At 41.9% G+C, this 26140-nt stretch overlaps 1 protein-coding gene across 3 annotated transcripts in view; it reads left to right on the forward strand.

The window, feature by feature from the left end:
- Window positions 1-520: 520 nt before the first annotated feature.
- The window catches only part of SLC4A9 (solute carrier family 4 member 9), a 76774-nt gene continuing 51154 nt past the window's right edge, over window positions 521-26140 (forward strand). Inside the window, exons 1-4 of one of the 3 annotated variants that reach the window (XM_066591036.1) lie at window positions 521-590; window positions 18141-18301; window positions 21522-21671; window positions 25095-25156. In XM_066591036.1, coding sequence (XP_066447133.1) covers window positions 18238-18301; window positions 21522-21671; window positions 25095-25156 — 276 coding nt within the window. In that variant the 5' untranslated portion in view covers window positions 521-590; window positions 18141-18237. Of the gene's footprint in view, window positions 591-2791; window positions 2890-14599; window positions 14919-18140; window positions 18302-21521; window positions 21672-25094; window positions 25157-26140 lie in introns of those variants that run through there. The other 2 variants (XM_066591035.1, XM_066591034.1) reach the window with 2 other exon arrangements.

Consider the following 26140-nt stretch of genomic DNA (forward strand, 5'->3'; position numbering starts at 1 on the left):
AAAGAGAAGAAGAAAACACAACGGCAGAATAGATGTTTTCTCTTTCTGTCCTCCCAAAAAAATAAATAAAAGTTTTACAATACATTATATGTATCCAAAAATGGCACCCATAAAAACTACAGCTCGCCACACAAAAAAACAAGCCCTCATACGGTCATGTTGACAGAAAAATAAAAATGTTATGGCTTTTGAAAAGTGGAGATGAAAATCCCCCCAAATCATCTCGTCTTTATGGCTACTATAGGCCATGTCCTTAAGGGGTTAAAGTGGTCGTCCAAGTTATAGCTTTTGGGTATAATGCCTTTCCCATGCACTAAAAGAAAAAATAGATGTATTCTCACTTTTTCACTCTCCCGCTTTGTCCTGTGGCACTTTTCTGAATCTTCCCTGTGATATCATGTTCACGGGCTGGAGTCCTGCCCCATTTACGGGATGTCGCAGGTGCTGTGGCCAGTAACCGAGCTCATTGATCGATCACTGAGCTCTGTTATTAGCTGCAGTGCCTGTGCCACTCCGTAAATGGGGCAGGAGTGCAGGCTGTAAATAAACACAAGCATAGAGGACGCGGTGTAAAATGGTAGCAGGGAGAGGTGAGTATATCACTATTTGTTATTTTAGTGCATAGGTAAGGTAGTTTATCCATAAGCTATAAGTTGGACAACCCCTTTAACCCCTTAAGGACGCAGCTCTTTTTTTTTTTTTTGCATTTTCATGTTTTCCTCCCCCTTTCAAAATATCATAGCGCCTTTATTTATCCATTGACGTAGATGTCTGAGGGTGTGTTTTTTTACGGGACGAGTTGTAATTTTTAATGGTACTATTTAATGTACCATACAATGTACTGAAAAACTTAAAAAAAATTCTAAGTGGAGTGAAATGGGAAAAAAACCTAAATTCTGCTATCTTTGAGTGCATCTTGTTTCTACGGCGTACACGCTGCAACAAAGATGACCTGATAACTATATAAGGTGCTCACATCCACAACATATCTTTTCTTTACAGTCCTCCTTCATCAGCATTAATTATTCCATGTCATGAACTCTGCTGTTCTTTTCCCTGGCTTGGCTACATCTCGGTCAATGAACAGTTAACCTTCTTACCTTGAACTCTATGAGCTATGAGCTATGAGCAGTCCACACCTGCTATATTAGGCATCCTCCCTCTATGTTGGACGCCTAAGCAATTAGTCACATTGAGCCATTGTGACAAAGCCCCTGCATGTTGTGTATTCTTGGTTTTGACTCGGGACTGTTTACTGGCTATTTTGACTTCTGTAATCCCTGACCTCAGCTCAGTATATTGGACTATATTGTTTGTCTGCTGCCTGCCTTGACCTGATGCCTGGACTTCCTTTATGCACCTGTACTGCCAGTCTTGACCCAAGACTGCTTTTCAATTGTGTGCCTGTTTAGACTATTAAGTACTATGTCTCAGCTCAGTGCAGTGTCGGCAGCAACATTACCAATGCTATCTGAGTGTATAATGGCTTGGGAACCCCACAGCAAAGCCTGTATCCCATCTGTAAGGGTCAAGCATGAAAATCGAGGTTTCCCCATGTGCTGCCACTGCAGCCCACAATCACACTGGTGCGTGACAAGGTGGAGTCACATCCACCTGTCTAACATTCAGCTTAAGCACAGCAGTATTCACATTGTATTACATTCTAATGCCACAACTTTACCGTTCAATAGTGCATACTATCAAGGTGTCAGCATAGGGGGCGTCCTCCCCTGTCATGCTTTTATCTCCCTAGATAGCAGCGGACCCTGAGCTGAGAAATTCAGCGGCTTTTTTTTCAAAAGGCAACCTCCCCAGTGTCTCCTAATTAATGGACAAATGTACCCTTTACCCGCCAGATATACTTTTAAACAGTCCGCCATCAAGTGCCCTATAGGCCATCCATATAACTGCTCTCCTATGTTATAGTTTATATATATATATATATATACAGTGCAACTGAGCAAATGCCCACTAGGTGCTTCATAACGGACTACTTGAGAGTCTGACTGACAGGGAAGGGGTGCCCCTATTTGTTTATTACGAGGGACCTGAGGGGGCTTAATGAAAATGAGTGCCTCTCAGAAGATCCTATAAGTCCTGGGAAGAAACGGGCTGTTGACAAAAGCCCTTATGAAGATAGACAACCAAACCTGTGGTGACCATCTGTGGCACTAGGCTTGGTAGCAAGGTGATGTATTGTGTTTAGTTAGAGGCCAGATGGCCAGGTGTTTAACGGCCATGCACCGTGAAATATGATATACAGTGTGAATACTGCAGAGCTGAAGTGAAACAATGAAAAATGGTGAAGACATTTTAAAGAAAAAATACATTGTGGAGTGCTTTCTTAGGTATGATGCTACCCATCCTTGGACAAAAAAAATTGCAATCCAAGCTTTTTTTAATCCATAGGTTGTAACTATATATATATATATATATATATATTAGGAGTGCAGTACACAGGATGGCCTGCAGAGGGCTACAGACAGGCATCCTGGAACATGAGAGAGAGTTAACACCTGGGGGTGTGGCAGACGCTAAAGATAAAAGTGTCAGTTCCTTCCACACTCAGGGGAAAGAAAGCTGGCTGCTAGCCAGAGTGAGAAGCAGTGTAGGAGTCGCATCAGGAACTTGAAGTTTGGGGTCCGGTGCGAACCAGTTGTGCCTGTCACTTGGTCTGACAGAGGATGACTTCTAGATGCCCCAGTTGGGTTAGTGATGGAGACCCTGCGGGTTATGATCCCTGGACATTCGTGTGATATGCTGTATACCTTTCATGTGCCGTTAAATAGATGTTGGTGGAAGCCCATTGTAAACAAAACCACAAAGTCTCCTGGAGCCTGTATGCACGTGTCTTGTCCATTCTGGTCCGAGAGGTTGGTGATCCCGCAGGTGAGTAGCCCCGGCTTGCAACAAAAAAACACCAGGAGAGTGGCATTGGAGTATGGTGTGAGTCAATCAACTGTCACAAAGATCCTCAAGAAGACACACAAATCACACCCATACAAACTGCATCAGCAACAATAAGTTATGTGAAGATGACCTTGACAAATGCTTGAAACTCTGTCAGTGGTCAGTAAGTGTCAGTGATTTTCTGTCGACTCTTCATGAAAGCGGTTAGCAGAGCTGTCAGCACCTAGGGATTGGAAACGCTGCTTGGATCACCAGTTCTCAGCTTCTCCTGGACACTATCACTTTCCGTGGACTTCTGAAACTGTTTCCTGATAGTTTGTGCACTCACTGCCTGTCTTTCTGGGTGTCCTTGATTGAAAGTCTTTGCAACCTCAAATGAAATTCTACTGACTATCAGTATGATATCAGTTCTGACGTGTATTGTTAAAGGCGTGTTCTAGCACCCAAAAAGACACGCAATTAGTGTTTTCCATACCACATAATTCTCCATAAACCAACTTTTATTAACACCCGACATGATATTATCCATAACTGGAAATTGTTTGCAGTTACTGAAAAAATGACTTTACCTATCAATTTTTGATGAAATTTTACCCTTAAATCATGTATCCAATGACTCCTTTCCATTGAAGTTTCTTGGAGTGAATACAAGATGTTTGCCACTAAGATGGCCAAGAGGCACCTCCATAGTGACTTAATGTTTTCCCTCACTCTTCTAAGTGTTCTACACAGTTTCCTACTTCTATATCTTTTCGCGCAGAAGATATTCCAGGCAGTCCTGACTTTTGAATGTGAGTATGTTGTGTGTTATGTGACAGTTTATTGTTTACCTGCTTTAGGACTTTTGTTATTTGTAAAATATCAAAATAATCATAGAAGAACATGATTCATATGACAAAAGTGCAACAATGTGCAATAATGTGCTTGTTTTTGTTTTATGTAAATATTATAATGTTGAGAAGTAAAGTAACCTAACCAGAAATACGAGAACTTAAAGTAACAATGTGAGCAAAAAAGTTCTGGATTTTATTTAGCTCGTCTGGTTTACATATTACTACAGTATGTTTATACTTCATATTGCCCTCTACTCACATACAAGGAGTGTGGTCATGAGTCAGACCTAGTTGCTTATAGTCTGAAAGTGATTTTTTTTTTTATCTGAACATTGCATTAATACCTAAGAAATATTGTTGATATTAGCTAAAAATAAGTATTTGTGTGACTTTTACACCTGTACTATGGTTCATGTTCTTCAGTTCCGCCATATGAGTTGAACTAAGGGAAAAACAAAAGCACTGGGTGTGGCACATGCCAGATCTGAACAGTCATATTTAGCACTGTTAGACTCATTTATTGCAGATTTAGTTGTGGAATCCAAATAGTTAAGGGTCTTTTTATACAGTCTAATGATCAGGCAAGGATGATCGTTGCCTTCGTAAGGATGATCGTTGGTCCATCTGAAGCTGTACTCAATCAGCTGACAAATGGGCCACCGCTTGTTCATCAGCTAATTGCATTTTTTGTGCAGCCCCCCAAAAAGTCATTCTTGTTGGCAACACATTTCCCTGTGTGGATGACAAATGATCATATACAGGGGTACCCCAAGCCTTTATGCTGCGTGAGAGGAAGTGTAAAGTGCTCCCCCTTGCAAAAAAATCACTCATTTTACAGACAGTAAAAAAGATACCTAACACATATTTGAACCATTGAGACTTGTCTGAAGTGACAGAGTAAATAGTGTAATGGTTTCAGGCACTGGGTTGGAGCCACACGTGTAATAGCTGCAGGTTTGTAGAGTTGTCAGGGATGAGCCAGGAGTCAGCAACAGGAGGTCTTGGTTTGTAGTACAGATGGATGAGGGAGGTAACGTAGTTCAGATGGAAGACCAGAAGTCGGTATCAGAAAATCCTGTCACAATAGCAGAAGAGCAGGTAGAAGTAGAGCTTAATCAGTCAATGCTGTGGAGCAGAATAATCATGCACTGAAGGAGTGGCAGGGCCAGGATTTGATAGGAAGTGCATTCAAGAACAGGTGGATCAGGACCAGGAGGCAGGAACTAGATAACTAAGATCAGCGAACAAGGCTGAGAGTTATGCAAGGGAACTGTCCATTGGCTGGACAGTAGTGAGAACCAGTAGCTGGAGTGCAGGAGGTCCCTGGTTCAATTCCTGACAAATAGTGCCTTCAGTAATAGCCCCAATAGTAAGAGTCTCCCCTAATGGCCCCAGTAGTAAAAATGACTCCATAGTGGCCCCAGTAGTAATAATGACTACCATAGTGATACCAGTAGCAATTGTGTCCCAGCACCACTGGCCTGGTTGCAACCTGACAAACATTTAGTCTGCAGCTCCAGTGGTTGTCACTGCTGAGTCTGTGACCCCTGACCTCAGGAACACTTGTACGCAGCACAGATCCCGGGAAGGGATAAGGGGGCACAGATTAAGCAGTGGGTGCTGTCAGAGGACCGAAGCTGCGGGTTGAGTGAAATGTCTGTCTGGTTGCCGCCTGGTGGCAGTTATTTTTTTACTGCTAAAAGATAATTTCCAACCAGTTGGCAATCCACTGCCCCTATGGGTCCCTGAAGAAGACATCCTAAGACAGCAGTCTCAGGTATCTGTATGGTAGAGGCACCCCTGATTATATGTACAATAATTCTGAATCAGGCTGTGTTGAGGCCAGGTAAATGAGCACCAATACTGTTGATTAGTGCTCATTACATGGGTCAGATCAAGCCATGTGAGGGTGCTATTACACAAGTACCATTAACACCCATGTAATAGAGCTAGTTGTTGGACTATACCAGCACTTACAGGTTAAGCCCAGCAAATCTCTCGAAAATGCTTGCACTAGTGGCAGCTGCCAGCTCTTGTGTAATAGCACCCTAAAGGTACCTTCACTGCTGATGATTAGACCCCTGTCCCACAGTTATAATGAAGATGACCGTTTTAACCTCCCTAACTTTATACTAATGGTCCTTAAGGATGCATTCACATGGGGCGGTTTGGTTGTGTTAAAACCACATCAGAAAAACTGTGTATTTTTTTAACCACAGCTTATTAGTTCCATCTGAAAGCACCAATAGTTTACTTAGGAGGATAACTACATAGTCCTCACAGCAGACAGAGATGGTACTGGCTATAGCCCATGTGGACTGGGGCATCATGGGATTGATAGCATAGCACAGAGGAAGATGGAGTAGGTTGAAGTCTAAAGTTCAAAGAGCATGTGAAGCAGGTGGGTGATACTGTAATGGCATGGTGGTGACAGATGTAGGGGGAGGCAGTTACATAAAAAAAATCTGATCAGCTTCTACATGGAGGTAAGTTCTAGACTATACTGAGGAGAGTCATTGGATCTTGTATATCTTCATTTTTTCAAAGAATGTTATACTTTGCCGCATAAAAGGTTGGTGTATAAAATGAGAATGCTTGGTCTGGGCGAGAATGTGTGTAAGTGGGTAAGTAACTGGTCAGTGATAGAAAGCAGAGGGTGGTTATAAATGGTACATACTCCGATTGGGTCACCATTGCTAGTGGGGTACCACAAGGGGCAGTATTGGTCTCCATTCTTTTTAATATATTTATTAACAACCTGGTGGAGGGATTGCACATCAAGATATCCATTCAGAGTAAACAGGCAATTATTTATAGATGAACGACTGCCTGTTTACATGGGTCAATTATCCTCAAGTTTTCCTGCTTGCATGAAATGAATGACTAGTAATAAGTCAATGAATCATCATTCGTTGTTCAATTGTTGCCTATGTTTACACTGAACGGTTATCATTCAGTTTTGCAGGATCTAACGATTAACTAGATGATAATTGTTTTGTGCAAAAGGGTCTTAAAACTGACATGCAAAAGGACATGGGGAATTTAGTTAACTGTAAACTAACTGGAGCAACCAGTGTCAGGTAGCTGCTGACAAAGCAATACGATCATGGGGTGCATCAAAAGAAGAACAGAGGAAACAGGATGAGAACTATGGGGCAGATTTATGAAACTGTCTAAAAGAATAACTGTCTTAATTCCACTATCAACCAATCACAGCTCAGCTTTCATTTTACCAGAGTAGACTGCAAAATAAAATCTGAGCTGTTATTGGTTGCTAGGGGCAATTAAAACAGTTTTTCTTTTAGACAGTTTCGTAACTCTGACACATAGTATTTTACAAGTCACTGGTCAGACCACACATGGAATATTGTGGGCAGTTTTGGGCATATCAGAGCTTGAGCGGGTACAAAGGCGGGAAACTTAAGCAATAAATGGAATGGGTGGACTACAATACCCAGAGAGGTTATCAAAATTGGGGTTATTTCCTCCGTCGAGGGTGATGTGGGTTGAGAAGCTCAATGAACTGATGCGCTTTGATGAAATGAAGGCAGACGAGAGTGACGCATATGAAGAATTCTGTCAGGTATGGATCTCCTTCCGAACCTCAGAGAGATTCAAAACGTGGGTAGATACGGGACAGATTTAATGAGTAAACCCAGTAATTCCGGCCGTGGCTCGGCATGGGCGCCACTATCCTATCCTAGGTAATATATATTTTTGAGGCCCACCCCATCATCTCTCCCCAACCCCCCCTCTTGTGGTTCTCTTGTCTAGTTGTTTTGTCATTTGTGTCTTGTGTGTCTTAAACCGTCTAACTGCTTACAAGATTTTTTTCTTCTTGCTATTCGTAGTTCTTATTGTTTTTTCCCCCCTATTTCTCTTGGCTGTATGTTGTAATGCCGTGACAGGCTTTGATTGAGTTCTTGATTAGATTTTTCTAATGTAACGCACCCGAGCTCACACAGCATGCCAGTAAAGTTGAAAATGTGAATTAAAATCTTTTTGAAACATAATTGGGGTTATTAAGTTTAAAATAAAGATAGCTGAGGGGCGACCTAATAACTATGTATAAATATATCAGGGGACAATACAGAGATTTCTGCCATTGTCTTTTTATACCCAAGACTGTGACTGTAACAAGGGGGCATCTTGCAGGTTCATCCTGGAGGCCACTGTTAGGCCTCCTGATGCCATAGCAACCAATTGCGATTGTGAGGGGTTGATGGGTGACACAGGGCGGTTCCTACCTCTTTCTTCCCCATAGATGCTGCATCAGATCTGATTAAAAAAAACAAGGTCCTAAAATCCACAACATACTCCTTGATTTCTGAAGCCTGTGTTTGAGTCAAGTAGCACACTAGAGCAATATATCAGATATTTATTTTAAAGCTGCAGAACCAGGGTAATGAATATTGAGTTGAAATTATCTGTTAAAACTTAAGGAACCTCCATGACGTGAAGTGAATCACTAAGGACTAGTGATGATGTCATGAGGGGAGGAGCGCAGCGGTGAAGAGTGAAGGTCCTCTTAACATGAATATTTGAGTGATCTTTTATAGCCAGAAAAATGTTGGGAGTTGAGGTTCTCTCCTCTTGTACCTTCTGACTTACCATTATATTATCCTGGATGTGCTGGGAGTTGTAGTTCTTTTATACTCCCTCTCTGTAATATATTGTTATGTTAACTATCACATAGTGACAGCATTGGCATGCCGGGACTTGCATTTCCCTTATATTCTCCCCCCTGTTATTTCCTCTGTTAAGCCATACTGGACATGTGCCACAGGCCAAGCTGAGAGTTCTCAGTGCCCAGACCACCAAAGGTGGACTCAATTAATGCCCCACTGTTCTAGATCACCACCATAGGTGTGCCCCATTAAACTTTTATCTGCTCTAATTAACCAGAATTCTGTCTATTAGCCCTTTCAGTGTTTCTGGAACACATGGTAGGTCTCCCTTGGGGTACGTTCCCACATAGCAAAATTGGTTCGGATTTTCTGCTGTGTCAATTTTGGTGCTAAAAACACACCATTGGTACGAATTTTGATACAGATTTTGGTGTAAATGCACAGCAGAATTCACCCATTCAATTGAAAGGGTGAAAACTGCTGTGGATCCTCATCCAAAACCACATCAAAATCCGCACCGAATTTTGCTTGGAAGCCCTTCTACACTCTGACCTCATAACTGGATGGCAGCGTGAACGCAGTGCTGTGTGCTGAATCTGGGAGGACTCTGTCCTCTAATCTTACTGTTCAGTCTGACAGGTAGCATGGGTTGGCAAGTGATGGTAGTGGTAAAAACTAACAAAAGTTATACAATACATTCTATGTATTCCAAAATGGTACCAATAAAAACTACAGCTTGCTGCACAACAAACAAGCCCCCATATTGCTATGTGGACGGAAAAATGAAAAGTTATGGTTTTTGAAAATCAAAGATTATAAAATAATTAATTTAATGCCACAAAGGATATAAGAATATGACTTTAGAACATCTTATAGATAAAGTCCCATGGTGCAAGTTTTCTTGTTTTTGTGGGGTGGTTTGTCATTGCCTTCCACAGTCATCTTTTTACCCCCCACCAAGATGGGTACTCATTTTACCGACCTTGGAAAGATGGAAGGCTAAGTCAACCTTGAGCCGGCTACCTGAATCATGCGGGGATTGAACCTGTAACCTTCAGAACGTCTTATATGCACACTAATACACACAATAATCTTGTATAACACAACTTGATGACAAATCCTCTTAAAATTAGTTTAAAAGACTAAATTTATATTTGCTTGATAAACATTATTACTGAATGGCTCATAATACAATTTGCCAGTGGATTACCATCCATTACTGTTCAAGATGCTTTCTTAAGTTCCTTGTAATTAGTACAATGTTGTAGGAATGAGATAGTAAGTATAGAGTAAAAATGAACATTTGTTATGAGATAAAACAAAGCAAGAAGAGACAAACAGGTACAGTAGATGTGATGTAATGTGTAGTAAACACTGCGTGGGCAAGCATTCTATGACCCTTAGCTTACTGGGAACCTCTTCATATTTTGGCCACTTGACTACCCCGTCCCTCTAACAATCACTATCTTGTTGCATAGATAATATATACAGAGCTGCATTGTTTAGTATATTGTGCACATGTTGTGCGAATGTTCAGGTGACTGCTCTGTAGTCCTACACTTGTCTTCACTTTCATCAGTACCTGATCAGTGTATATTCACATGGCGCAGTTTTTATGTGGTTAAAAAGGCACAAAAAATTGGAAAAAACTGCATGCATTTTTGCCACGGTTTTGCCGCACTTGCAGTAAAAACCGCAAACTGTAGACCTTATTTTCCAAGGTGTTTTTAATCGCATCCCAACTGTCCTGCGTGAATGCATTGAAATTCCTCTACTCCAGACACATTTTATAGCTAACTTATCCTGTCGATACTGCTGTATCTTGACGCCACTGGAAGTGGTAGTCAAATGTTAGGCTGTTTGACAGCCAGGTGACGCTCTTGATTGCCTGAGTGTGGAAGGAGTTTGTGCTGGGATGGAGGGTTGAGGGTAGTTTAACAGTTAGGCTTACATTATTATCTGTAAATGCTTCCATGTTAATGCGGAAAGCATTTACAGCAAAGAATGTACGCCTAACTGTTAAACTACCCATAACGCTATCCTCCATCCAAGCACAAAGTCCTTCCATGCTCCTAGGAACTTAGCCGCTGGTGTCTGAACCCCCTCCCCCCCCCCCCTACACACACATAGCCGCCACTAGGACCTTGCCTCCCATGTGTACTCTCCCCTGCAGTGTGAACTCCCGCCGCTGGCGCTGCAGATGCTGATCCGGGAGCCCATACGCCGCAGCATTACTCACGGCAGCACTCCATGCGTCAGAGAACAGAGAGGAGGAAGCTACGACAAGCCACTGCACTGCAGCTGGCGGAGAGGATTCTCAGGAGCCCATCACAAAATGCAGCAGCGGAAGGGTGAGTGCAGCCAATCATATTCAGTATTTACTTTGGACCCTGGAAAGTTTTTGTTAAAAATTTGAATTCCATCCTAATAAAAGGGCAATCTGAAATAGCCATGAAATTAAATAGAAATTGTATGTACATCCCATCCCAACAAACAAATACATAATTACAGTTTTTAAAGTGTAAGGGCACCTTCACACTGGCCTGAAAATCGGGCGATTTTCTCGCGCTGCGAGAGTGAGTGAAAACGCATGATTATGAAACCAATGAATTTCAATGGTTTCATTGTCATTTGCGATGTTTTCATTCTGCAATGCTGTGTCAAAAAAATCTTTTTGCGATAACGCTCATTGTTTCCAATGGGGCCGCCCCCATTGAAAGCAATTGGAGATGATCGCGATCCCCTGCTACAGCTGTGACAGCTACAGTAGGGGATTCCTATACCCCGCATGGATGAGAGGCTGTCACATCCAGGGCTTTAACCTTGTTCTCAATGAGGCCGGCCCCATTGAAAACATAGGGAGAACATTGTGATCTCCTACCACTGCTGTGACAGCAGCGGCAGGAGATTCCTTCATCCCCGTGTGAAGTCCCCTCATCACTGAACACTGTGACAGCAGTGGCAGCGTGTTCAGTGACGAGGGAACTCCCCGCAGGAATGAAGGAAACCCCTGCCACAGCTACCACAGCAGCGGCAAGAGATCACGATGTTCTCCCATTGCTTTAACTGTGGCCGGCACTGCTGCACCCCACTGAAAGCAATGGGATAAACGGAACCCCCGCAGTGATGCGAGGCTGTTTTCACATAAAGACGCCTCGGGTCCAGGAGTTTTTAGAAAGTATGTGTACACTGGGCAGTGTGGGGGTGAGGGTGAGGGTGCTTTCTCATCTGCGTCGGGGGTTCTGTTTGCTTGCTGCATTATAGGAGCAGGAAAGGGGAATCCCTTAGCTGAATGGATCCATCTTATGATGGAACCGAACAGCGCCAAACGGACCCCATTGACTATAATGAGGTCTGGTCAGTTTCCGTTCAGTTGACCGCATGCAGGACTTTTTCTACTGGTATATTGTGCCCGATCAGCAACAGAACCTCCTATGTTCAGGCACAGATGTGAAAGCAGCCTAACTAAAGTACAAAAAAAACCTTCTGACATACCATAAAGGGCATAACTACACTGCGCTCGTTAAGTTGTTTCTGCCCCTGCTTGGAGCGATCTACAGGTTCCAAAGAAAGTATGTGAAATGTGTACACAGCTCGTCAATAGTAGCTAAACAGGCAAAGTGCTTAGGTGATCGGTGGGGGGGCTCAGCATTTGGACTTTCACCAGTCAGTATTTCTTACATGCCGTGACGTCCTGGTTCTCTGTAGGTCCGGGATGACGTCAGCTCGTAACTCTAGATCATGTGATGCGCTGGGCAGTATGTGCGCTGTGTTATTCTGCACTGAATGCTGAGGGAGAAACATTTTCCTCCGGCGCCAGTGCTGATAAGCTGGTTGGGTTGTCTTTTAACCCAGTCAGCCTATCAATTATAAGTTCAGGAGGAAATACAGTTGTTTTGGTGGTTGTCGACAGATTTAGTAAAATGTGTCACTTAGTGGCTTTACCTGGACTTCCAAGTGTCAGGGACGTTACCAAGTTATTTACTGAGAACACTGTAAAATTGTATGGACTCTGTTCTGAGTAGGTCATCAGTAGTTGATCCACAGAGATTTGCCGTTCCAGAACCCAGTTGATGAGCTGATCGTTCAGCTCTCTATCAGTGCCGTGGGGTCGGATGTTGTCAGCAGTGGGAGGGGAGGAAGTGAAAGCACCAGCTTCACTCCCATGGAAATCAATGAGGAAGAGAAGAGCAGAGATGTCTGATATTAAGGTGGGGGCAGCTCTACCTCATTGAAGACTTGAGATTCTGAGAACATCACATGAGGTTGGCCTTCCATTGTGTGATCAATATAAGGGCATCCCGCTGTCATTTAACCCTTTCCAATCCAATTTGTATCCTGGTTTTCCTAGGGGGCTTACTCTTTCTCTGCCATTATACAACGGCGCTATATGCTGGCTAAAGCCAGTACTGCATGAGGTGACACGTTGGATAGGCTCCAACAGCAGAGAGGCTGGCAATATACAGTAAGAGAACCCTGACAGATGTCTTCAAACATGGGAGCTGTACAGCCTTAAATCATAATGTCTTCTGACGTCAGACAATGGATTGGAAAGGGTTATGCATGGTGAAGGCAGGTCACTGTTCCAGCCTGTGAAGTTGTCTGTTCAGTTGGTGGCTGCCACTTTGTGCTGCTGCAGCTGCCATGATGCATGCTGCACAGTGTAGTAAACTTGAGGCCCTGGCCTTGCAAGCAGCCTGGGACGTTTTTGTTTGAAAGAATTTGACAGGAGTTAAAAGGGGAAAGACTGAGCAAGAGCAACCCACTATCAAGTCAATGACAGCGGCTTTACTGAAACTTGCTCGGTAGGGCAGCATAAAAGTAGTGACATATCCACTTTAGGCCTCTTTCACACAGGCCACAGCGATATCGCCGCGAGAAATCACAGCGATATCGCATCTGTGTTCTATGCGGCCTCACTGCGTTTTCTCGCGGTGATATCGTGCTGTCGCGTGACTTTGTAGCACGCTTTTGCTATGAAGCAGAAAGCAGCTGGCTCCGCACATTGTGCTATGGCCCAGCATGGTACTCAATGTACTGTTCCAATTTAAGTGGATGGGATCTGTGCCTGCAATACTATGTACAAGATGTCTTAGGTCATCTTCACACAGACATACTTGTGCGCATATTTGTGCTTGTGTGCACAGTATATAGTTGATAGAACCCATTGATCTCAATGAGTTCGTTCATATGTGCGTATTTTGCATGCGCATTTCGGCCATGCAAAAAAGATAGAGCATGTTCTATCTTTCTGCGTATTTGCGCAACAAAGGCCCCCATAGAAATTAATGAGGGTGCAAAAATGCGCATGCGTGAAACACAACGCAATTGCGCTGGTTAAGGAATACATCTAGAACTAATTGTTTGCCAAATATGATCATAGATTCGTAGAGTTGGAAGGGACCTCCAGGGTCATCGGGTCCAACATCTGCACAATGCAGGATCACTAAATCACCCCAGACAGATGTCTGTCCAGCCTCTGTCTGAAGACTTCCATTGAAGGAGAACTCACCACCTCCCGTAGTAACCTGTTCCACTCATTGGTTATCCTCACTGTCTAATATCTAATCTGCCTCCCCCTTTTTCAGTTTCATCCCATTGCTTCTAGTCTTTCCTTGTGCAATTGAGAACAGGGCTGACCCCTCTGCACTGTGACAGCCCCTCAGATATTTGTAGACCGCTATTAAATCTCCTCTCAGCCTTCTTTTTTGCAAGCTAAGCATTCCCAGATCCTTTACCCATTCTTCAGAGTACTATGAAATACACTGATACACATGCAAAAAGCCTAGCTCACAACTCAAAAACGTTGCACGCAAGTGCATGTAATTGTGCATGCGTCTGTGTGAAATCGGCCTTAAAATACTGCCGATAGGCAGGAAAACGCAGCGCTGTAGTGTATTGTGGCCCACGACTACACTGCATATTCACGGACCGAAATGAGCCCCATTGTTATTAATTATTATAGATGACTTTCTAAAGATGACGGTGTCAGGATTACACCACATATGTTGTCTCTGTGTTATGAAGAAGCTGCTCCACCAGGTACAGGTGTACTAGACAGTGTTTTGTTACTGTTCCTGGCAGCTTGTCTTGGGTTGTTCCAACAGGCAATTTCCGACCCTCGTTGCATTTCAGGGCCATGAATGTTTAGTGTAAACATCAGGCTGTTGTGCTTCAGTATATAAAGTGAATACTTCAATTTCACTTCAGTTCTTGTATATTCAGTAAATTCTGGCTTGGAGATTTCTAGGATGAAACTAGTAGAAAATGATAGCTTCCTTGATTATCAAGACATTGAGTCCCAGCATTTTCAAAATGGGAATTATGGACACACTGGTTGCCTGAGAAGTCGGAGTTCTATCATTCTGTCTCAAGAACCGGGTCGCAGCATATTTCATTCTAGAACACCTCCAACGGCAGAGGAGGCTGAGGTTAGATTTCATGCAGATGACCAAGAAGAGGAGGATGAAGACAGACGTGTCCTTTTTACACAACTTAACGAACTTGTCACAGTACATGAAGATCAACTATGGAAGGAAACAGCAAGGTATTGTCAATGTTGTTGCTGTTGGTATTACTGTCATTCTACTATTACAATTTCCATTCATTTATTTAGCCCCTTAGTGACAGCCAATATGTGTTTTTACTGACCTCACCATTAGGTTTTTAAGGCTGCACATACATCTTTTTAAGGTGGTGGCTTGGCTGAGTACTGACAGCCAGGATCCTGCTCTAACCGCCAGGAATAGAGAAACCTCAGATCCAGGCAGTTTAACCCTTACATGCCATAATCAATAGCATCTGCAATATGTAAGCAGATGACAGGGCTAGTATGTTCTTTCTGTCACCTAGTGGCACCTCGCAGTGTCATGGCATGGTGCTAATAAATTCTGGCAGCCAGGAGCTTGACAAAGGTCTCTGTATCTGCCATGTAATTCAGCCTATTAAGCCCCACCTCTGGCAGAGTCTAATAGGCTTCTGTGATAGGCTTAGTAGAATGCACTACATATACATATATTTTTCCTCCCCCCAGGCTGTACAGAACAAGCTTTTATACCGCTTATGCCACCCCTACTTTATAGTTTGTAAGCTCTTGTGATGTATCCTGGGGCTCCTATGGATGCCCCACATACAGTAAAAAACAGTGATTAAGAAAATATTATTGTGAATGTCTCCTAGAGGTCTTACAACATATATGGACTAGGGAAGTCTGACAATGGATTGGCCAAGGATAACACAATATCAATTAAGATTTTGTCTTTTCATTTCTATTTATTTTGCTTCTAACATGTATTTAACTCTGATTTATCAACAAGTAGGATCATTTTGAATTGATTCTACATGTGATGTGTGTGTGTGTGTTTGTGATTGTGCACCTTTACAATTTGTCTAATTAGATTATAATCTGCCTAGAACCCAAACATACCTTTCCCTGGCCCTGATGCTGATTTTATTCTTGGTAAATATTTCCACCAGGTAGAAAGTATTCTAATAAAAACTACTTGTACTACTGGCTAAGGCTCTTATCACATCTGCCTCAGAGGCTCGTGTCCAAAATAGCACAACATGCTGTACTATTTTGGCCATTAAAATGCATGGTGGCATATTGGAAAACCGATGAACCCCCATTATAGACAATGGGGTTCATCTGGCTCTGTTTGGGTGGATTAAGTGCTAGATCTGGCACTTATATCATTTTTTGTTGTGCTCAAGAGACCAACAAAACAAAGAGCAAAGGTGCAAATGATTGGGTTGTCTGGGCTTTTCTTTTAACCAATGATCTATCCTCTGGATAGGCCATCAGTAGTTGATCAACGGGGCTGCCCAGGACCCTCATCCATCATCTGATTTTCTGGTCCGCTGTCAACAGCATCTGCAACATGTTCACTTCCTTGAAGATCAATAGGAGCACCAGCATGATCCCATTACACTTCCTGCTTCTTTCATGGTCAGGATGCCACATATGACATCCTAAGTGTCAGAATGCATAAAAAATATGGCAATTATGTCACCCATATAAAGAATTGCAGCCAAGGAGCTGAAAGAATGGATAAGAATAAAAGGAAGGCTGTGGGAAAAGATCCCACGTGTATCACTATGATTGCAGCTTCCTCAAGGAAGGACTGAACTGTATTGACAAGTTCCCTTAAATTTTAACATCATTCATTTCCAAAGAGGCGTTTCATTGGAGGAGTTACTGCAGCTAAAAACTATATAAACCAACAAAAAAGAAAGTGTAGTAGAGTGCGAGTGTGTGCTTTAATCTGAAGTGTGTTGTGTCTTAAGTGTGTGATTTAAGATTAAGCGGATATTGCAGGGTGGATCTCTGCTGGTATTTTTATTTGTATTTATTTATTTGTGTTTTATATCATGTCATAGTAGTCTTATAGATTATACAGTGTATATATATATATATATGTTTTTCCTAGAAGTTAAATATTTTGTGCTGAGGGATATAGTAGCGTGTAACATTGTTATACATTGCTACATGTAAAACCACTGTAGCACAGCGGGGGTTAAAGAGCACTCCAAATCGTCACTTTTCGTTTCTTTTGGTTTATTTACACAGTCTTTAACAGAAACATAAATAACTGGGTCTCCAGATGCATAGTAAATGATAGCAACACAAAAGTCTCTGTTCAGGTTTAACCCTCCTCAGTCCGGAGGTGACGCAGGTAAATCCTCAGCTGAGTAAACCATACAAGTCCTTAGAGGTGCACAGACCTGTGGATGTCCAGAGCGCCGCTGGTACTTATGCCTTCACTCTCTCAGGCTGTAGTCCAAGGGCAGGGGTATCCCCTCCAGGGGTCCTGCTGCAACCAGCTAGCGCCTCGTCCACAGCGCCTCTCTCTGTTCACAGTGGAAGTCACAAAGTACTGCAGCCTGTATCTCCCAGGCACACACACACCTCCCTCTACCTTCCACTTGTCTCCTTAAATGGCATGCTGGGCAGGTGGTAAGATCTGGCCTGAAGTGAAAGATAGGACCGGACTACCTCACAGAGGCTAATAACCTCTGTGACACATACCTTCCACTCCAGACCATTCCTCTTACCCTGTTACACCACCTATAATTTTCTAGTGTGTTCAAGCTCCAATGTTTTGCACACATGTGTAATTAAGGGTGGGTTACCTAATCAAGGTGTGATACATTACATCTGTTGAGTTTGCCATGTCCTTTCAAAGAGAGGTTTCATTAGAGAAAGTACTGCAGCTAAGGCCGCTTTCACAGGAGAAAATCACGAGAAAATCGTGCTAAATTTGTGCGTTTAGAAACAAATGTTGCGGAATATTTGTGCATTGGGGAAAAAACCATGGCATGTCCTATCTTTGGGCGTTCCCTTGGAATGCATCGCTATTGTTTTCCATGGGACCAGCAAAAACACTGCATGGCATGCAAAGTGCACGCAGTGTGATGTAAGTTTTCCCATTGAAGACAATGAGAAACACTTGCTGCGCCAGAGGATCGCTACTTCCCTGAGGTGATGAGAAGCTTTTTTGAAACAAATATTGCACATTCCAGACCACGGTTTCGGGCCGAGAGCCGGTGAGGGGGAGGGAAAGGTGGGATCGCTTAGATAGAAGTGTATATTGGCCGGCCGTGAAAATACCGGCTGATATACGCTCTTGTAAATAAGCCCTTATACAGTAGATCATTTTCTGCTAACACATTCCCTTTGATGTTACCCCAAACAAGTATTTTGCCGAGTTCTCCATTTGTAATGAAGTCAGAATGAATAGTATTAATACTATGTCTGCTGTTTCTACAGGTGGATTACATTTGAAGAAAAAACTGAAGATGGAGGAGAAAGATGGAGTAAGCCCCATGTTACCACACTCACCTTGCATAGTTTATTGGAGCTAAGAATGTGTTTTGAAAGAGGAATTATTTCACTGGATGCAGAAAATACCACCTTCAAAGAAATTGTGGGTAAGTAACATAAAAATGGTATTACACATGGTGTAGCATCCAATACAAGTTAGCATCAATTAAAGAAAATGTAGAGAATTAGAACAGCCCACATTATTTTTGTAATGCAGTACAGCAAAGGTTGTGTGGTACCCTGTTAGCCAGAAATACTCTTTTATTAAAAAATTTAGACAAAAGTAGTATAGAGGTGGTACCTTTATTGGCTAACCTGAAATATATTTGCAAGGTTTAGGAGCTTCGTTCCTCAAATGTTTGGTGAGTGGTGGCCACAGGATAAAAAACAGAGGGTACCCATCCTAATTTGATTGCCCCTGCACCCCTGTCATGGTCTATGTGAAGTTCTATGGTACCCTAATTGGGAGGTGTTATTTATTTTTAAAATCATTCATTATTATGTTTTGTGTGATGTGGTGAGTTACTTACTGCTACATTGGATAGACCCATTAAAATGCCATCGCAGCAAGCTCCATTTTTAGTGCACATTCCGCACGAACAGCTTCCATTGAAGTCAATAGAAGCCATCTGTCCTGCGGCCATTCCACAATCATCATTACGGAAAGGTCATGGGATCCATGTCATCAAAATCTGTACTGACTATGTGTGTTGGCGCAAAGGTTGGACCATCTGTAGTACAGACCAAGAAGATTCCGGACAGGTTTGTGGAGAATCTGACCCATTCGTGTGCAGGCGGCCTAAAAGATTTCAGGTTTTTTTTCCTTAGAATTGTACAGACAATGGATCCCATTGAAGGTGCAAATGCATTTGAAATGATACATCTTTGTTGGATTTTTTTTAACATGACAAAAAGTTGGCATTTTAACCCCTTCCCGCTCCAGAGCATATGCTTACGTCCTGGCAGTGGTGTACTTCCCGAAACAGGGCATAAACTTACGTCCTGGGGATAGCGCAAGATCACCAATTACCAGCGTCCTGTATTGCTAGTGCCTGTGATCGCTGTAACAAGCGATACTTCTGTCCTGCAATGCCTTATCATAGCAATCATCGGTGCTATAATGTAAGTCCCCCACAGGGACACAAATGGTGTAAGAAAAAAATAATGTACAAAAAAGAAAAATGTAAAAAGAAATGTAAAAAAAACCTTTTCGGGTGCTTTTTTTCATACTAGCATAAAAAAGTGTAAAAAGAATTAAAATCCCACATATTTTTTATCGTCGTGTCCGTAACGACAGGTACAATAAGTTGCACATGCTTTTTATCCTGCACGGCAAAGAGGGTTAAAAAAAACACTAAAAAACTGAGGCAAAATGCTAATTTTTAGCATTTTGCCTTAAAAAAAATGCAACAAAATTGATCAAAAAACCCCAAAATGGTACTGATAAAAACTACAGCTTGTCATGCAAAAAATAAGCCCTCACATACCCCTGTACATGCAAAAATTAAAAAAGTTACAGGACTTTAAATGCAGCGATTTAGAAAAAACAAAGATTTTCAAAAAAAAGGGGTTTTATTGCAGAAAAGTGGAAAAACCTAAAAAAAATATGAATTTTGGTATCATTGTAATCGTACCGACCCACAGAAAAAATGTGTTGTGTCATTTATGCTGCATGATTAACGCTGTAAAAAACCCCCCAAAATCTATGGCAGAATTGATGCATTTTCTGTCCCTGCGGTCATAAAAAAATTATAAAAGTTTTACAATATAGTCTATGTACCCAAAAAGTGCACCAAAAAAAACTACAGTTCGCTACGCAAAAAAACAAGCCCTTATATGGCCGTGTCGACGGAAAAATAAAAAAGTTATGGCTTTTGAAAAAATGGAGATGAAAATCCGCCAAAAATCGTTGCGTCTTTAAGCCCAAAATAGGCCATTTCCTTAAGGGGTTAAAAGGAGTGGATAGACATTTTATATCCACTGTATTTATTCACATCTACACTGCTCAATTCTTCTATACACTCTCTTAAATGATGTTTATGTGTGTGTCATAGACAGTTAGAAAGCAGAACCTGCAGTTCCCTGTGCGCAGTCTATTGAACATACCACAGCATCCAGGTTCCTCTCACCAATTCTGAGAGAACTATAGCGGGGGGAAATGCTGGATACAATTCATATAATGACCAGATATAGTGGGGTTCCTCATGTGCACACACAACAGCAAGTTCTGAAAAGTCAACTGAAAAGTTAGGTACACTTTAGGAGCGGAAAGGCCAGCACAATAGCAAATCCTTTTTCTGTAGAGTGCATTTCATATCTGTGCCTAACTCATGTTATACAGACTATAATACAGAGGTATTGAAAATCTATGAATCTGTTTACCCGGGTGTGTAAAATATGTGTGCATTTGAAAATGCAGCATGCACTAGTTTCACCTGTTTTATGGATGCATTACGCCCATTGATGTTTATGGAGAATGATTAAAGTACAGCTGCATCCCTATAGCGTTTCTATTCTATCCGTATTTAACATGTATTTCCATCTGTGTTAGAATTCTTTTACATTGTTTCCTATTATGAAAACAATTAATCAGCTTTTGCTAAATAGAAAATAATACCAATCAATGCAAATACAGATGAAGATAAATACTAATGCATCTTGTGTCATAATATCTCCATATTATGGATCTGTACTATGGACATTTACAAGAGATAATTCACTCATGTAAATGCACCCCTTTAAATTAACTGTTGAGATACAGGGCAACTGACTGCCATGTCAGCGTGAGTTGAATTCCTGTATGGTGGGACGCCGACGCACTCATCCATTGGCGCGCTTCTATGGTATCGTTCACATTGCAGACTAGGTTCGTCTGCAGTTGGTCCTCCCCAATCTGGGCTGGATTGAGTTGGTGACTGCATATTAGTCTGCACTGGACAATTAGCTCATCCAGTCTATAGTCTGGCTTACTGCATTTTACTAGGGTCTACGGCAATTGTGCCTACCCTATGGCGATTATGCCTGCTTAGCGGCGAATGTGCCTGCTCTGCACTTTATCAGGTACTGCATTGTTGTCTCTTTTCCAGTGAATAACGCTTCTGTTTTCCTCTCAGCTCTCTGATTTCATGTATAGTAATGGTTTCTTGTTACGTGTGATATCTATGTATTTCGCAATGCACAGAAATTGTGCTTGAAAATCACCAGTGTAAATACACCCTAATGCTGTTACATGGCATGTTGCATCTGTTACATGAGGTTAATGCTGTTTTGTCACTGAACTTGGGCTTTAAATATTGACAGATATTGAATTGTTTTTTTTTTCTCCAGAGAACATTCTAAAAAGAAGAATTTCCAGTGATGGGATAACTGAAGAAGAAAATGCAAACATATTATATACCCTTCTTCAAGGACATGAACACCAAATCAAAAAATCATACAGTAAAATGATTAAGGATGTTCTTAAACGGTCGTATAAAGGTAAGTTATTTGATAGATCAGAATTCAGTGTGTTAAAGCCTCATCTCAAGACTGTAAAAGTAAACTTCTATGTACTGTATGTATATGTGTTTATTGGATCTAAAAAATGCAGCAAAAGTGAGAAAAAATATCACTAAAAAAACTGCAGTGCTTTATAGGATGTTTTCAGTGTTACTACTGACAAAAAAGTGGCATTTTCCATGAAGTCTGTGTGCTGTTGCCTGACTACATATTTACTAGCATCACTGTGTTTTGTCTTTGCATTGATTGATTGATCCATGGAGTGAACAAATGTTGAATGCGACTGAACGGAATCAATGTTCTCCATGCATTCCTATCTTTCATGGCTTTCAGTTCCAGGATTGATATGTTCTTGGTGGCCTTGATTGTATCTAGCCATCTTGATCTTTGTTGTCCTGATCTTCTCTTTCCACTGACCTTGCCAAGCATCTGTCTTGCTTCCAGTGAGTTAGCGCACATCATGTGGCCAATAAAAGAGAGTCGCTGCTTGATAATTTTGTTCTTTAGTGATATTTGTGGTTTGACGCGATCTAACACTACCTTGTTCGTTGTCATGGCAGTCCAAGGTATCCGCAGCATTCTTCTCCAGCACCAGAGTTCAAATGCATCAATTTTCCTTCTGTCCGTTTTCCTGAGCGTCCAACTATCGCAACCATACGTCGTTATGGGAAAGACGATTGCATTGACCAGTCTGGTGTTTTTTGCAATGCTAATATCCTTACTTTTCCAGATCTTTCCCATTCCTTGCATTGCAATCCCATGAAGTGTAATCTGTCTCTTGATCTCAGGTCCAGATTGCCCGTTGCCATCGATTTTGGATCCAAGGAAGATGAAATCTTGGGCTGACTCGACTTCTTCGTTGTTAATTTTTATGTTCACTGTACATTGCCTACCGTGGTCATGAGTTTTGTTTTCTTGCTGTTGAGATACAGTCCCATGCATTTGCTTTTCTTTTGCACTCTTTAGATAAAGTATTCCAGGTCCCTTTCACTTTCCGCAAGCAGGGTGGTGTCATCTGCATATCGGAGGTTGTTGACATTTCTGCCACCGATTTTGACTCTGATTTCTGATTCATCCAGATTGTATTGCCTCATGATCGTTTCTGCGTACAGATTCAGAAGGACAAGTGATAGAATGCAGCCTTGCCGTACGCCTTTCTGGATTCCAAGCGAATCTGTGTTTCCATAAGCTATCCTGACTGTTACTTCTTGGTTGTTGTAAAACGACCTTATAAGCTGCTCAGTATGTTCTGGGACGCCCATTTGCTTCAGACAATTCCAAAGTTTATCATGTTCAACACAATCAAATGTCTTGTGGTAGTAAATGACAAACATGTACACGTCCTTTTGATACTCCCGAGTCTTCTCCATGATCCAGTGCAGATTCGCGATTTGGTCTCTGGTTCCATGTTCTTTGCAGAAGCCAGCTTGAACGTCTGGCAGTTCCCGTTCAACAATTGTCGCAATGCGTTTTTGTATGATCTTTAAAAGTATTTTTCTCGCTTGAGGTATGAGGAATGGTGAATTGGAACATTCTTGAGCATCACCTTTTTTTGGAAGTGTGACGAAGACATATCTTGTCCAGTCTTTGAGCCACGATTTGGAGCTCCAGGTCTTTTGATCCAACGGGTTGTCTGTTTGAATGCCTGCGTACAGCATTAGTCTTTGCATTAGGATGCTATATTTGCAATTCCTGTGCTGTGACTAAACAGCGGTTCTTTGCATTAGCTGTGATATAACTGTTTATTATCTTTCACATTCCTCCTGTTGTGTGACATCACTTTGCGCATAATTCTGATAATTTGCTCGGCTGTTTCTGTAACTTCCATAGACGTGAATAAAGAGATCAGTTCAAATTTATTTTCTGCCTAAATTTGATAAGCCGGCATCACCTCAGCAGGTGAGATGTATATCTTTGGACATAGATGTAGGTCCAAAAGGGGGAATCTGCATTTACAGTGCCTTGCAAAAGTTTTCACCCCCTCAGTGGTTTTCCTGTTTTGTTGCATTACAACCTGTTATTTAAAAAAAGGATTTGAATTTAGATTTTATGTAGCATTCCTGACAAAATAGTTCACATTGTTACACTGAAATGAAAAAAAAAAACCTTGTTAAAAAAAAGAAATAAAAACTAAAGTTGTGTACAGGTATTCACGTCCTTTGCTATGAAGCTTCTAAGGCCAGGCTCACATGAACAGGTCAGGTGCTTTCATATGCATGGAAATATGTTACGGAAAACATATGATCATCAAAATCTGCAAGTATAATATAGATTTTAATGCAAATCTGCAGCAATTCTGCCACAAATCCTTATCAAAATCCACGTTAGCCCATGTAAATGTGCCCATTGCAAAAAAGTGTTCATGCCTGCGTGAATGCACCGTAAGGCGGTTCTGAAAGATCAACCTAATACACGTATGGTATGCCTGGGGTCCATTCCTAGCAATGGACTGCAATGGTTACCCATTGCAATCCTGTAATTGCATTTGTGAGGGCTGATGAGGATAGATGGAGCTCCCCGCTAATCACCTAGACACAATGGTCGCTGCTGACTGTAGCATCTAGAGAGTTAAGTAACAGGGATCAGAGTTTTTCTGATCCTGGCCATTACAGTGAGAGCTCAGCTGTCAATCAAAACAGGATTCATGCAGGCACAGGACACGTGACATAAATGGCCATCATAGAAGCTGGAGACAAGCCATTCTATGACGTTCATTTACATCGTGGAAGAATAACAAGTATGAAATAGATAGGCTTCTGAGACTTGTGTGGTGCAGAGTGTTAAGGCAGCAGAATGCAGTCGTAAGCTCTCGCCAAAATCCCCATGTGGTTCAGGTAGCCGTCTCAAAGTTTACTCAGCCTTGCATCCTTCTGAGGTCGGTAAAATGAGTACCCAGCTTGGTGGGGGGTAAAAATGACTGGGAAAGGTAATGGCAAACCACCCTGCAAAAACATTCTGCCAAGAAAACATCACGATGTGACGTCACCTTTACCTTTTACCTGTTTGCACCTTTACCTTTTACCTTCTCTCCTACTACCTTTCTGGCTGCAGCTGACAATTTGCTGACTACTCTGCCTACTTGTATTCAACCCACTTGCTGCTGGTTTGGGCCCACAACATGGGGCAATTTTATAATTTTTCCAGGGCCACTTTGATTTCCCAATCTGCCACTGGACATATTCCTCAATACTACTGTGTACACTTCATGTAACATTGCGTGTACCAGTTACAGATTGCATCAAGGCTTAGGGACCTACAATGCTGCATCTAAACATGTTTATGGTTTGATTTCCTTCACAAATACAATTACACAAAACTTTTTTTGTAGTATAACTAAATGCATGTAGTCTATTCACATCCATTCTTATGATCTGTGTGTAAGAACCTATTTTTATATTGCAGGCAAGAAGACATCTCCAAAAAACCCACTTCTGGAACTACCTGAAAAGCCTTCACGTGAACAGGTAAACACAGAGTAAATACTGGGTTATTAAAGTTATCTTCCTAATCTAAAACCCTCACTCAGGTTTAATGACACTCAGATACATACATTTTGTATCAATCGAAATAGAAACTCAAAGATTTTCATGAATCAAAACTGTCTACCAGTGAGATGGTCCTTGTTTCCCATTGGAACCAATCACAGCACAACTTTCATTTCCCAAGCTGTTGCGCTGTGATTGGTTGTTACGGGCAAGAAGAACAGTCTTACTGTTAGACAGTTTTACTAAGTGAGGCCCAAAAAGTTTTATTCTGCCATGGTCGTCACTAGGGGTATTTGAGACTAAATGGCTGCCAAGGAAGCCAGGAGAGCATTTTGTGTCCTTGATTTTCAGGTCTACTAGTCTGTTTTTAGTGTGCAACATTATTTTTGAAGATCCACCTAGTTGGCAAACAATTCGTAAGCGGTGTTCGAATTTTAAGCAAAAAGGTTGCATCTTTAAGCAAAAATCATCACCAGTAAGCGTGGAAGCAGCGGAACGTGTCCGTGCAAGAGTCACACGAAGTCCTCTGAAATCGACTGTCAAAGCAGAAAATTGGACGTCCCGCAGCCGACCGTGTGAAAGATACTGCCCAAATGTTTACGATGTTATCCTTACCAATTGCAACTGTTACAGGCAGTGAAACTGGAGGACAAAGCGTAGCGATGTTCTTTCTGCGCGAGCATGCAAGCTCTAATGCAAGCTGATGGTTTAGTGGAGTCTTTAGTATTTATTGATGAAGCCGCCTTCTACCTTTCGGGCAAAGTTACCAAACATAATGTCAGAATCGGGGGAGGGAAAACTCATATGTATACGTGGAGAGAATGTGCAACTGCCCCCAAGGTGAATGTGTTTTGTACTATAGTCTGTAGGAAAGTGTACGGCCCTTCTTGTTTCATGAGAAAACAATCACAAGGATTTTGTACCTGGACCTGCTACAGATAGGTCCCAGGTTTCATCTTCCAA

Source organism: Eleutherodactylus coqui, chromosome 2 (genome assembly GCF_035609145.1).
Source record: "Eleutherodactylus coqui strain aEleCoq1 chromosome 2, aEleCoq1.hap1, whole genome shotgun sequence".
NCBI classification, from domain to species: domain Eukaryota; kingdom Metazoa; phylum Chordata; class Amphibia; order Anura; family Eleutherodactylidae; genus Eleutherodactylus; species Eleutherodactylus coqui.